A 14,027-nucleotide genomic window follows, 5' to 3' on the forward strand; every position below is an offset into this window, starting at 1 on the left:
TGAGTAAAAGAGCAAGCAATGCACCAGCAAAGGAAATGATCAGAAAAATCCCACTCAGCTGAAATCTATCCTATCTAAGGGCTATTTTCTATAGGGAGAAGCATTAACATTCTAAGGCACTGACCAAGATCATGGATAGAAGTGTAGATGACCCAGGGGAATTAGTCCACCCGTGTTCCCGACTCCCATTCAGGGCTGAGCCTTTCTAAAGATGCTGGTGGCTCTGCATCTCCATCCACAGAGGACCCGCTAACAATCACTGCATGCAAAGAAAGGGGCTGCTTTCTCACAGAGCTAAAGCCAAAGCTTACTGCCATCTGAGGGCGGTGGGGAGAGCAGTAGGCAGACCTGGCTTCCAAAGGCCTGGCAGAAAGCTGCCTCATGAGATAGGAAACTTATGCCTAGTCCTCTGTGTTTGAGCAGCTGTGCAGGACAAGGTGGACCTTCGAGGATACACAGTTTGGAGTGCGATGGACAATTTTGAGTGGGCCACAGGCTTTTCAGAGAGATTTGGTCTGCATTTTGTGAACTACAGTGACCCTTCTCTGCCAAGGATCCCCAAAGCATCAGCGAAGTTCTACGCCTCTGTGGTCCGATGCAATGGCTTCCCTGACCCCGCTACAGGGCCTCACGCTTGTCTCCACCAGCCAGGTGAGATGTGGCTCTGGAAGGGAATAAAGCCTAAGGGTGAGGGGCAGGTGGAAGGGCCTCTCTCAGTCTGTTTTCTTCTAGTTTATTACCCTCCTCTCTGCTGCTCCATCTCCTTCATTCATTCAACAAATGTTTATTTTCTTTGAATGCTCCAGACATTTCCTGGGGTAGAACAAAGGACACTTAGGGTCAATGTTACATCTAGAAACCAGAGCCCTGGTCTGGGAATAAGCAGATCTAGACTCTTCCTCCAGCCCTACCACTATCTTGCTGTGCACTCATAGATAAGAAACCAGGCACATGCTTCTGGGCAGTTAGAAGGATCAAATAAAGGGACCATGAAAGTACAATGCTTGCACCATGTGGGTGCCCCATATTTGTTAAATGAAAGAGTATAAATCACTACACAAATGTAAATGACAATTTTCCAGTTTCGATTATACAGGCTAAGAATCCTTCATCTGAAAATTCAAAATCCAAAATACTCCAAAATCTGAAACTTTTTGAGCACTGGCATGACGACACAAATGGAAAATTCAACACCTGACCCCATGTGACAGGTCGCAGTCAAAATACAGTTAAAGCTTTGTTTCATGCACACAATTATTTAACATATTGTATAGAATTACCTTCACACCATGTGGATAAGTTGCATATAAAACATATGAATTTCATATTTAGACCTGGGTCCCATCCCCAAAATATCTCATTATGTATATGCAAATATTCCAAAATCTTTAAAAAATCCCAAATCTGAAACACTTCCGATTCTAAGCAAGCATGTCAGATAAGGGATATTCAACCTGTATTCTAATTGCTGATAGAGATGTTTAAAAAATACAACTGCTTAACTAACTTCACTCAGAGGCTCCTGACACACAGTGAAAGGGGATGGGTACCTCCACCTCGGCAACCCGTCAATGGCTGGGCGGATTTGGGGTACCATGTGGCCTCTGCTGGGGTCTCAGAGATCTGAGAACTCAAATCAGTGACAGAGCACCAACCACCCTGTGTCACACTCTCCTAGATGCTGGACCCACCATCAGCCCTGTGAGACAGGAGGAGGTGCAGTTCCTGGGGCTAATGCTCGGCACCGCAGAAGCACAGACAGCTTTGTACGTTCTCTTTTCTCTTCTGCTGCTTGGAGTCTGTGGCTTGGCATTTCTGTCATACCAGTACTGCAAGCGCTCTAAAAGCAAGGGAAAACACAACGAAGCCAACAGGAATTGAGCCCGGTGTCTTCATTCTGATGAGTTACCACCTCAAGTTCTGTGAAGCAGGCTTAGTTTCTTCATCTACCTTTCCCGGCCACCAAACTCCTTAGGGTCTTAGACTCTGCTTATACTGGACTTCTCCATAAAGTCCTGCTGCACCGTTAGAGATGACTTTAATCTTGAATGATTTCGACTTACTTACTGATTAAAATGGAAATATCTGCATCTTGCTCCAGTATCAGAGTTCATTTGGGCATTTGAGGAGCAAGTAGCTCTTGCGGAAACATGTAGATACTGGTCTAGTGGGTCTGTGAACCACTTAATTGAACTTAACAGGGCTGTTTTAAGTTTCAGAGTTGTTAAGGGTTAAGTTGTTAAGGGAGCAAAAACCGTAAAAATCCTTTCTATAAGAAGAAATCAACTCCACTGCATAGACTGCAATATCTCCTGCCCTTCTGCAAGCTCTCCCTAGCTTCACATCTTGTGTTTTCCAGAAAATAAAAACAGCAGACTGTCCTTTCTCCTATGGTTGCCCCTCCTTGACAAAGTAGGTTCAAGAGAAGTTGTTATGAAGTCACACAAGCCATCTGGAGCTCTGATTAAGCTTTGCCACCAGACCAAGTCTTTCTGTTGACATTATATTCCTTGGGGCAAATACCACAACATGCAGAAGTGGCCTTTTCCCACCCCTCAAACAAACACCCCCACTGCCACTTTTTATGCCATCCCCAGCTCTCCCATCTGACCTTGGTTCATTTAGCCTGTTTCCGTCCTCCTTTCCCAATTTGTGGTAGTTCTAAACTGCACATAGGACAACTATCCATATTCCTTTGTGTCTTCCCAAATGCTGTTCCTTCCACCTAGGATGCCCTTCTAAAAATGCCTTCAAGTCTCAGCTGAAATAATGTACTTCCTCCTCTGAATGGCTTCCCTGAAATCCCCAGGCAGATTCTCCTTCGTCTGCTTTGCTTGTAAATATCCCCTATTACAACTTGACCATCCACTTTCTATACTGGAATTGCGTATTTCTCTATCAGCTTCTTAAGGCCAAGGACCATGTCTCATTGTCTCTGGCAAGCACAACTTGGAGAGAGCAATGAAAAGCACAAATGCTCCTTTTGGGTGTTCACCCATTCACATAGCATTTCCAGGGCAGTGGTGGGAGCAGAGAGAGACATGTTCTTTATAATCCCCTCAAATGTGCTGAGAGACAATCTCAGTGTGAAACACCTAAACACTTGATTGGCCCATATATTACGTCTAGATAGCTGGGAAAATGTTTTGTAAAAATTAGAGGAGTAATTTTGGGCTGGTCTTAAAAGGATGATCACACTTGAAATTTGCTTCTCGTAAGCATTCCTTTCCCTATCAAAACATTCCAACACCGTGAGTCCCAACCTGGCAGTCAGGAGCTTGTGGTGCACAAGCATTTTTCTCCATCAATCGACTGGAAAAGTCTGTCAGATGGGGGTGGGGGTGGTTCTAAAATTGATATTAAAGACATTCCTTGGCCAGGCGTGGTGGCTCACGCCTGTAATCCCAGCACTGTGGGAGGCTGAGGTGGGCGGATCACGAGGTCAGGAGATCGAGACCATCCTGGCTAACACGGTGAAACCCCCGTCTCTACTAAAAATACAGAAAATTAGCTGGGGGTGGTGGCAGGCGCCTGTAGTCCCAGCTACTCAGGAGGCTGAGGCAGAAGAATAGTGTGAACCTGGGAGGTGGAGCTTGCAGTGAGCTGAGATCGCACTACTGCTGCACTCCAGCCTGGGCAATTGAGCAAGACTCTGTCTCAAAAAAAAAAAAAAAAAAAAGACATTCTTTGGGTAGAAGCTCAGTATCATAAAGTGCCAATTATACCTAAATAATCTCAAAACTCAACATCACTTTTTTGGGACAACACTTAACAAAATAATATAAAGTTTCATATATGAAATAAACTTGTAAGAAAAGCCAGGATAAATCTGGGGGAAGAAGATTAAAACACATTATAAAGCTAGCTTAGTTTGGTATAGCAGAGAGCAAACAGATCAATAAAGAGAAAGCCTAGACACAGAAGCATCTGCACATGGAACAGATGCCCGCCTCGCAGGCAATGCGCCTACTCGGGGCAGAGGGCCCGTGAAGGCGGTGAGGGAACAGCCTCCTGGGGATGTTAGCCACAGGCATGGGAAGGAGCCAGGTCCTTTCCTTGGATATCAGATTTAAACATACAAAAAGGAAACCATAAGAATCCTAGGATACAAAAAAATTAATTTTTGAAGTGGGAAAGGTAATTTATAAGCAAGACTCAAGACCTGGAGGTCATAAATGAAAACACAGATAATATCGTGGCAAAAAATTACCAAATATACTCAACAAAAGGGGGGGAGAAGCCAGGCGCAGTGGCTCATGCCTGTAATCCTAGCACTTTGGGAGGCCGAGGCAGGCGGATCATGAGGTCAGGAGATCAAGACCATCCTGGCTAATGTGGTGAAACCCTGTCTCTACTAAACAAAATACAAAAATTAGCTGGCCGTGGTGGCGGGCACCTGTAGTCCCAGCTACTCGGGAGGCTGAGGCAGGAGAATGGCGTGAACCCGGGAAGCAGAGCTTGCAGTGAGCCGAGATTGCGCCACTGCACTCCAGCCTGGGCAACAGAGGGAGACTCCGTCTGAAAAAAAAAAAAAGGGAGAAAATATTTACTGCCATATGCTAGCAAATGGCTTTAATGTACACAGTAGTCTTATAAACCAGTAAGAAAAATATGAAAACAAAATAAAAATTGGCAAGGAATACATGGAGTTCTCAAGATAAGCCAAACTGATCAATAACATCAAGATGCTCACTTCATTCATGATAAATACAATGCATACGAGATTATATCATTTTTCATCTATCATTTTGAAAAAGCTAACAAAGTATGATAATACAGTATTGGCAAGGGTGTGGGAAAATGGACATTCTCATGACTGTTGGTAGGGGTTCAAATTCACACAGCTTGTAGAGGAGGCAATGCAACAGCATCTTTCATAATCCAAACTGCAAACACTCTTCTTTCACTTAGCAAGTGATACAAACATATTCTACAGGTATATTTTCACAGTAAGACTATACCTCCCACCCAAGGTTGCTTACGATAGCAATGTTTGTAATAGAAAAAGAAAAATGTGTAATAACCACTAAATGCCACCAGAGCATGGACAGTAAGCTGAATGCAGTACATTCATCAAGCAGAATGCTATGCAACCATTAAAAATGAGGTAGCTTGGTGTCGACAGGAAAAGATCTCAAGATTATGTAAGCAAAAAAGCAAGATGCAGGGTAGAATATATAATATGATCCCATTTATTTAAAAAATAAAGATTACATATTTGCTTATATACGCATACAAATTTTCTGAAAATTACGTAAGAAATTGTTAATAGATTACCTCTGGAGAATGGTACTGGGGTAAGAGGTGAGGGGGGAGAATTCTCATTTTACAGCCTTACATACTGTTGTCAATTTTTTTTACCATGTACTTTTAAATTTTAAAATACAAAATTGAAGAGGGATCCTCCTACTCCAAAATTACGAAGCATTCTTTTATGTACATTTCTCTAAGAGTTATATTTGATATTTTTCAAGGCAAACTGACTTGAGGTACTCGATGTTTTTCCAAATGTATTTCTAATAATTATTAGTAGAGTCACACCTATTTTGACAGCTTTTTTAAGAAGTCACATATTGCTGTATTTTTAAAGATGACAAACCTTTATTTAAATGGGATGCTTGCTGGAGATTTCCTTTTTCAAACTCACTTTTTAAGTTATGGAAATAATATCACTGCCGAAAGTTTGGAAAACATATATAAGGGTGCCAAAAATACCACTAAAATCACATAAACCAATCTTACCATTATTAATGTTTTGGTGTGTTTTCTTTCTTTACATATATATTAATACCTAGTACTATCTATGTAGAAAATGTGTGTGCAAAGCTGAGATCACACTGTACCTATAGCTCTGGATCCTGCTTCTTTTTTTCCAACACTTAACAGATGCTCAGTAAACAGGTTAAACCAAGTTGTTAATTAGTATTGTACCATTTCTCCCCATCAAAAATTACTTCTATAGAAGGCATTTAGTTGGTTTCCAGTTCTTGAGTAAAATAAATAACACTTAATGAGTATGTCTATACCTAAACGTTGTCTGCATTTATGATTTAGAAGAAGCTACTGGATCAAACGGTATGAAATATTTTAAGTTTCTGATAAATGTTTTTCAGAAGAATTATACTGGTTTTCACTCCTACCAATAGCGCAGCCTGTGTTGCTGTTTCCTTGCCAACACTGTCACCATTTTTAAAAGTCACTGTTATTTCACAGGTAAAAAATAGAAAGTTTGCTCTGAGAAAATTTCTTCCTCCCATTACAAAATAAAGTCACAGTCTTTCCTTATGTCCACTCTAGAGTGCTATCTTCCAATCTAAAACAGAGGAACTGTTTTCAAACATCATTAGTTTAGTGGTCTCCACTAACAAAGACATATGGATAAAGTAACATGTAAGTCAGATTAAGAATCTCAACTTTTTAAGAAAAACCAAATGACTAAAGGCATATCTTTATTCTATACTTTTTGTCCTATAGGTACTCTAGGTCCTTGTGTAATTATTGAGGACAAAACTTCAGTTAAAGGTGAGAGGGAAAACTAGGTTGCAGACTAGCAGCTGTTTTGCATCTCATGAGAACAAAGGCCTTAACAAACGGTAACTTTATGCAAAGTGATGCCTCACTGACTTAGGAGACAAGTCACATGGCATCAGTGTGTGCCAGAAAATTTCTTCAGTGATAGTTAAGGTAACCTAGCCAGCTACTTTCCAGAGACAGCTCCAGGGCAATACTGGGGGAAAAAAAAATCAGACATAGGACCTCAACAGAGCCCTGTGCCACAAAAAGATGCTAGATAACAAAACTCAAAGCAAAAATAAGATCATTCCAATTTTTGGGAAAGTTTTTTTATTCAGTGTTTAAGATTAAAAACTACAAGATTTTGCTTGCAGCTGATGAGTAAAAAGAGAAGTTAAACATAAATTCTCATCTGAGTGGCTAGTTAAAATGCTCTGACACAGAATCAAGTTACTCAGTGACATACCAGTCACTTTGGGCTTAAGAGTCTTGGAGCAAAGTAGCTCTAAACAAAGCATGTCATCTGACAGCACAGGGCTAATGGGCATATGAAATACTAAATAAGAAGCTGATGGAGGCAGGCTGCGGCAGACTTTTTGGTTCTTTTAGGCTTCTAGCAGTGGTTGCCATATAAGCAAGGACCTAGCAGAGAGTTATTTCCTGTCTTTTCTGAGTTAAACACCTTCAGCCCACACCCACTAAGCAGAAATAAAGAGACATTTTATAGATCAGATGGAAAATATAAAGCAGTCCCACTTCTCCAGTAGAATTTTAGTTGAATTAACTCATAAGAGAAACAATGATTATTGCACATATTATACTTGTCACACTACATCTGTTGAGTGGAATTTCCATTCCAAGTGTTGTTTTCATCTTCACCATCATCTTGAGTCCTTAATCTATAAATTTTCCCCTCCTTTTTAAAGTCGTCTCCACGTTTTTCCAGCACTCTTTTTCTCACTGGTTCCCTGATACGAGAAAGAGGGAGCAAGGGGAAGATGTCATAAAATAAAAACAATAGTAATACAAGCTGTTTCCTTCCAACTTCCATCAGTACAGGCAACTAAGTTTTACTTTTAATGCCATCTAAAGTAAGGAAAGTCCATGGGAGACCATTGTATCTACTAACACAGTACTAGACTTTAGTAGTCTTTGGTAGTTTAGCTTCATCTGATCTCTAAGTCAAGCCAGCCAGCCAAATCATATATTCCATTTCCATTGTGTTTCTTAGTGACTTACTAAGCATTAGAGGACTGTGACCATTTGCCAACTAATCTTTCCTTTGTTATTTATGCAAGCTGACATATCTACCAAAACATTTGTAACTTAGCACCCTAGAGACTACCCAAAGCTCCAGTCAGCTTGACAGAAAGGGTCAATTTTTAATCCTTCGCAAAATCTTCAAGAATGACTTATTTATAAACAATTAAGAATGAAGAGGACTTCCTCATCTGAAAATACAAAGGTATAAGGATAAAATTTAAGCCAACAGACTTTTATAACTCTAGAGGGGAGAGAGAAAAAAGGAAAAATAATAGTGGAACATAAAGCTTCACCCTCTCTTTGACACACCTTTTTATTCCATCCTTTGCTCCAATCTAAGACCTTTCTCTTATTTGAAAAAAGTGTTGTTTTTTGTTCTTTTTTGAGACAGGGTCTCCCCTCTGTTGCCCAGGCTAGAGTGCAGTGGCATGATCACGGTTCACTACAGCCTCAAAACTCCGGAGCTCACACAATCCTCCTGCCCCAGCTTCCCAGGCAGCTGAAAGTATAGGCACACGCTATCACGCACAGCTCACTAAAAGTTTTTTTCTGTAGAGATGGAGCCTCACTATGTTGCCCAGGCTGGTCTCAAACTCCTGGCCTCAAGTGATCCTTGTGCCTCAGCTTCCCAAACAGCTGGGATTACAAGTATGAGGTACCACACCCAGCCTGAAAAAAAGTTAAAAATCCACACAACAAGCTCTCCTATATTACAGTAATTCAGTATTACATGCTCCCACCCATTGCTCTGTAAGAGTTTTAAGATTCAGCCTTGTTTGAGTTTCCCTCTGTCCTCACTAGAGTAATGTACTTAGTTGATAACTGGTCTTCCTGCCTAACAGTTACAAAATAAGACAAAGGACAAAGCAGCCCAATCACAATATTTATATAAGTCATTACCTATGGAATCCATAAACACATGACTAGGGGTTCTCCATACTGAGGGCACAGAAGAAAGAATTTCTATTACTTATCACACAGGACTGGCATGAAGATTTGTTATAATGCCTATAAAAGGCCTCATAGAGTGCTTAACAGAGGTGTCCATTTCAGTAAGTTACATTATTATGTAATTATTAGAAAGGGGCATAATCTTACTTTCTAGAAAAATACTTCCCATTAACCTGTTTCAAGTATATAAAATCTTAACAAAGGTATGAGTTAAAATTGTCAGTGTTATATTACTATGCTAACCATTGCATGCTACCTGCTATAAAAGTTGTTTTCTTTTGTTTTGAGACAGGATCTCACGCTCACTCTGTCACCCAGGCTGGAGTGCAATGGCACAATCTTGGCTCACTGCAGCCTCAATCTCCCGGGCTCAAGTGATCTTCCCATCTCAGCCTCCCAAGTACCTGGGACCACAGACATGTGCCTGGCAAATTTTTAAATTGTTTTTGTACAGACACGGTCTCACTATACTGGCCCGGCTAGTCTTGAATGCCTGAGCTCAAGTAATTCTCTCGCCTCAGCCTCCCAAAGTGCTGGAATTACAGGCGTGAGCCACTGCATCAGGCCCTGGCCTCTTGGTTAAGGGATTAGTCCAAAATAATTCTCTGAGGGAGAATTTTCAAAGGAATAACCTGTTTCCACAATTTGGTCCTTCTCTGAATGATCCAGACAAGGCTATCAGCCAGTAGATAAAAGAACCAACAGGGTTAAAATGATCAAAGCAGAGTAGTTCATCTACAGTAATTATGCAAGATGACCCTGAACGATTAATGCAATGAAATATCTTGTCAAGCAAAACATGGTTAGCAAGAAAGAGGTTACTAGAAAAAATAAATCTGCCTTGATAGTTATGGGGTAAAGAAACTTCAATGAATGAAACAATAAACCAGTAGAGATGAAGCTGCTTCCCAAAAAATTGGTTTTATAAAATTGGCTGAGAAAACACAGGTAGTGAGCTTTGCAGTAGAGATGATATAATAAAGTTTCAGAGCATCAGAGTTTTTCTCCTCCACTGTGGGAACTGGAGAGGACATATACAGAAAGGCAAAGTACTCAACTTTTTACTTTAAAAAAGATATTGGGCATGACTTACATATTTTACAAATGGGGAAAACACACACAGATACCTTTTTTCTGATTTGCTAGATGATGCAGAGTTTGGGGGTTCTGACGATGTTACTCTCACTGAAGTCTGTGTGGGAGGTGGACTACTAAACAAGAAATTGCTAATTAATCTCCAGATGGCAAGGAATGGATAAAGTACTGTTCCCAACAAGGTCCAAATGTCTCTGCTGGAAGAGTGTACAATGGATGCAGTTGGTCTTCCTGCCTAGAAATTAACAAACAAACCTAGATAAAGACTACATTAGCACAATCACATCACGCCCAAGGTTCCGGATGAAACTTTTATCTGGAAAAGGAGGTCCTACCAATTTTAGTTTACTTCAAGAGGGTAAAATGATATCTTTTGCTGTTTTTAACGTATATATAAACTTCTGAAGACTCCCATAAGTTTTTAAAGATAAATTCTAATATACAATATTACAATTGTATAATATTGTATATTATATATACAATTGTAATTGTATGTTATAATATTTGGAGCTCTGTTTAAGAGAAATTGTAATATACAAACTAGAAGGTAGTTCTCTTTAAGAATATTAAACTTTTATAAGAAAAGTCTTTCTTGCTGATTTTAAAAAAAAGGTTCAGACAATGAAATCCTGATTACTGGAGAGCTAACTGTTTTGGGGTGGAGGGCACGTCTAGTATAGAGCAAGGAAAACTATGTTAACCAGGACATAGAAAACCCAGGCTCTCATCCCAGTTATGGCACTTAAGGTGGGACCTTGGCAGCAGGCGTTTAAGCTGTCTGAGCTTCTTTTCTTCACCAGAGATTAAAACGTTGTGCAGATCAAATGGGATAATCTGTTTGAATATTCATGTTACTTTTATGTTAAAATAATTTTTTAAAAAAACTTGGAAAACAGTAAAGCATATATAAATAAAAGACACTAAGTGTGTGGATTAGGCAGATAATCTGCATTTCTTATTGTCTTCTCCTATTGGTCATTTTTTTGTACACAAAAATATGTGAAGAAAAAAGTTGAAAATTAAACTATTTCATGTCTCACAAGTAATATCAGCAATACAAATAAAGCAAAGAATAATGGAATTATAAATTCATCTAATTATTGGATCACTTGAATTTTAATTATTCACAGTATACCTCTGCACTTCCTTCCCCCTAATTATAAGAAATGAAGAGTATGATAAACAGAAAACAGTAAGAAGAGGAAAAAATGCATCTGTATATACATACTGGCAACAGTACCACCGAAGCGCTTGGGGCAAGTTCCAAATCCAGTAACTTCTTTTTATAATCTTCTTTGGTAAATTCCCTCCTGGGAAACATGGTTGCTAACGAAAAATTACCATAAGTGTTGCCAACAGTCTGTAAAATAAGTTTTAAAAACTTAAAGGGTGCCTTTATTTAAAAGTAAGATATTACTCAGATGAATCCAAAATGACTGCTTTAATTAAAATTGACTTAATTTTAAAAGTTCATTACATGTAAACTCAAAAAAAGGTATAAAATTGTGCTTCCAGCCCCTAAGCAGCTGGAAAGCTATCAAATCCAAATAGTTTTTAAAAGCTTCTATAACTCAAAGATGACCACAAAATAGCAAAATATAGTTCCTCAAAACACACAAATAAATTCAGTAAAAATGGACAATTGTGTATCTCCTTTAAGTATTGTTGCAGTTCATCATTAGGTTTTCACTATCCTTTGGCAAACTTAATGTCTCATAAACACACATTTGGATTACAGGTAATCCCTATTAAGAATTTGGACTAGACCAGTATTTCCCCCATATATACCTTCAGGAAGTGTAGCCTCCTCCTTGTCTCAAGGCACAAATGGTCCATAATCAACCTACATGATACACACAATCCCAGATCCAAGAATGTACAATGGACAGCACCATAAGTCACCCTCAAAATTTTAAGTCCTCTATATACAAAACTCACTTGTAAAATCTTAGATATCTGTGTATCTTTCCCTAGAAGATTCCAAAGAAGACTAACTTGTTTTTTGTATTTTTTTTTTTTTTTACCGTAGATCACACATACCCCTTACTGTTCTAAAGATATACAAAATACAAAACTTGATAACTGTACTGAGGTGGAGTTTCTGTTTTTTGGTCTTTTTTTTTTTTTTGAGACAGAGTCTTGCTCTGTCGCACAGGCTGGAGTACAGTGGCGCAATCTCAGCTCATTGCAACCTCTGCCTCCTGGGTTCAAGCGATTCTCCTGCCTCAGCCTCCCGAGTAGCTGGGATTGCAGGCCCTCACCACCACGCCCGGCTAATTTTTGTATTTTTAGAATAGATGGGGTCACCATGTTGGTCAGCCTGGTCTCAAACTCCTGACCTCGTGATCCACCCACCTCGGCCTCCCAAAGTGCTGGGATTACAGGCGTGAGCCACCATGCCTGGCCTGAGGTGGAGTTTTAATAGGACACATGCAATCAAAGATGTAGTCCCTTCTCCATTTACCTGTGGCAAAAGCAGTGAAACTCAGGACAGGACACATTGTGGGAGGCTCCAAGACAAAAGAAGAATGAAAGCACCTATTTGGGACTGTTTCTACTATAAAGGTTAGGGGGAAACAGTTTTTAAAATAAATGTTTACATTGTCCAGCCTAGTTCACGAGTGCAAGAAGATCAAATGTGGAGAAAAGGTCTGGCGGAAATATCTGAACCCAATTCCCTAATTTTAACCTTGAAGTTATATATATGAAAAAAATACTGATACATATCATCAGCCTAGAACCCAAAGGACATCTGATGCTCAGAATCCATTTTGAATAAGGAATCAATCGGGGAATAAAAATAAATTGAAAACTACTCATATCTTAAGATATATATTCCATTCAGATTCTGAGTAAGGCCACCTTTTGGAAGTAAATTCCTGAAGCAGATACTATTGTCAAAGTTTACTGCCTCTCGGAGCTTGCAGTGAGCCGAGATTGCGCCACTGCACTCCAGCGCCTGGGCGACAGAGCAAGACTCTGTCTCAAAAAAAAAAAAAAAAAAGTTTACTGCCTCTTTTTCCTTAGCCAACAGGTAGATCGTAGGAAAATGACCAGCCCCTAAGCAATCTGTGGGAAATGGAGAGAGGACTGAGAAAAACTGCTTCCATTTCAGGAGAGTGGGACAATTCCCTCACATCAGACCTTCAGGAAATCACTTGCTTGTCACTCCTTCAATAAGTCTACTGATCAGTGAAGAAGTTCCCAGTGGCTGGGCTGGGTGGCTCACGCCTGTAATCCCAACGCACTGCGAGTTTGAGGTGGGAGGAATGCTTGAGCCCAGGAGTTCAAGACCAGCCTGGCTACATGGTGAAACCCTATCTCTACAAAAAGTACAAAAATTAGCCAGGCATGGAAGTACATGCCTGTAAGTTCCAGCTACTTAGGAGGCCGAAGGGGGTGGGTCGCTTGAGCCCAGGAGGTCGAGGCTACAGGGAGCAGTGATCGCACCACTGCACTCCAGCCTAGGCGACACAGTGAGATCCTATCTCAAAAAATTTTAAAAAAGAAAAGTTCCCAGGACCTATTATACAATATCAGCAAATTCCTACTTCTGCACACAAAGCAGATATGTTATTCCCATATGCACTGACACCCGACAGAATTTCCACAATATCTCAGAGGTGTCTTGTGCCTCCCTCCTGGAGAGGTCACAATTCACTCACATTCAACTTCTGCTTTGAAATTTTCCCTTCCTATAATTTAGTAAGCTACACATCTATTTTTACTACAACTCAAGACATAAATTTACCTGTGCAGCAAACTGCCTTGCCTCTTCTAGAGGAGCATCAGAAGGGAACTGATTTGTAAAGGAAGAACCATCAGGAAGACGGAATTGAATTCTTGCAATAGTGCTATGAAAAAAGAAAACTAAAGTCACAATCTTCACATCTATATATTCTCTAACAATATCATTAAGTTAGAGAAAATGGAAGTAGAAATGTGCAATGACAATAGTTTTTTCCACCATATCAGATCTTTTTGTTTGTTAATAACTGCTTTACTGAGATTCATATAAAAAAATTAACTCTTTTAGGCTGAGTGTGATGGCTCACGCCTGTAATCCCAGCACTTTGGGAGGCCGAGGCGGGCGGATCACCTGAGGTCAGGAGTTCAAGACCAGCTGGGCCAACATGGCGAAACCCTGTCTCTACTAAAAAATACAAAAATTAGCTGGGCATGGTGGTGTATGCCTGTAATCCCAG

The 14,027-nt window shown here is 40.0% G+C and overlaps 2 protein-coding genes across 4 annotated transcripts in view; one reads left to right on the forward strand and one right to left on the reverse strand.

Moving 5' to 3' along the window:
• LCT (lactase) overlaps positions 1-2,890 on the forward strand; it is a 58,158-nt gene extending 55,268 nt beyond the window's left edge. For all 3 annotated transcript variants that reach the window (XM_058434408.1, XM_032145557.2, XM_032145560.2), the window contains 2 exons: positions 424-651; positions 1,679-2,890. In XM_058434408.1, coding sequence (XP_058290391.1) covers positions 424-651; positions 1,679-1,881 — 431 coding nt within the window. In that variant the 3' untranslated portion in view covers positions 1,882-2,890. The remainder of the gene's footprint in view (positions 1-423; positions 652-1,678) is intronic.
• Positions 2,891-5,169: 2,279 nt separating this feature from the next.
• UBXN4 (UBX domain protein 4) overlaps positions 5,170-14,027 on the reverse strand; it is a 43,298-nt gene continuing 34,440 nt past the window's right edge. Inside the window, exons 10-13 of the mRNA XM_032145777.2 lie at positions 13,574-13,676; positions 11,051-11,182; positions 9,855-10,057; positions 5,170-7,481 (exon numbers count right to left, since the gene is read on the reverse strand). Of these exons, the coding sequence (XP_032001668.1) occupies positions 7,343-7,481; positions 9,855-10,057; positions 11,051-11,182; positions 13,574-13,676 (577 nt within the window). The 3' untranslated portion in view covers positions 5,170-7,342. The remainder of the gene's footprint in view (positions 7,482-9,854; positions 10,058-11,050; positions 11,183-13,573; positions 13,677-14,027) is intronic.

This window comes from Hylobates moloch, unplaced genomic scaffold (genome assembly GCF_009828535.3).
Source record: "Hylobates moloch isolate HMO894 unplaced genomic scaffold, HMol_V3 SCAFFOLD_24, whole genome shotgun sequence".
Classification (NCBI taxonomy): Eukaryota; Metazoa; Chordata; class Mammalia; order Primates; family Hylobatidae; genus Hylobates; species Hylobates moloch.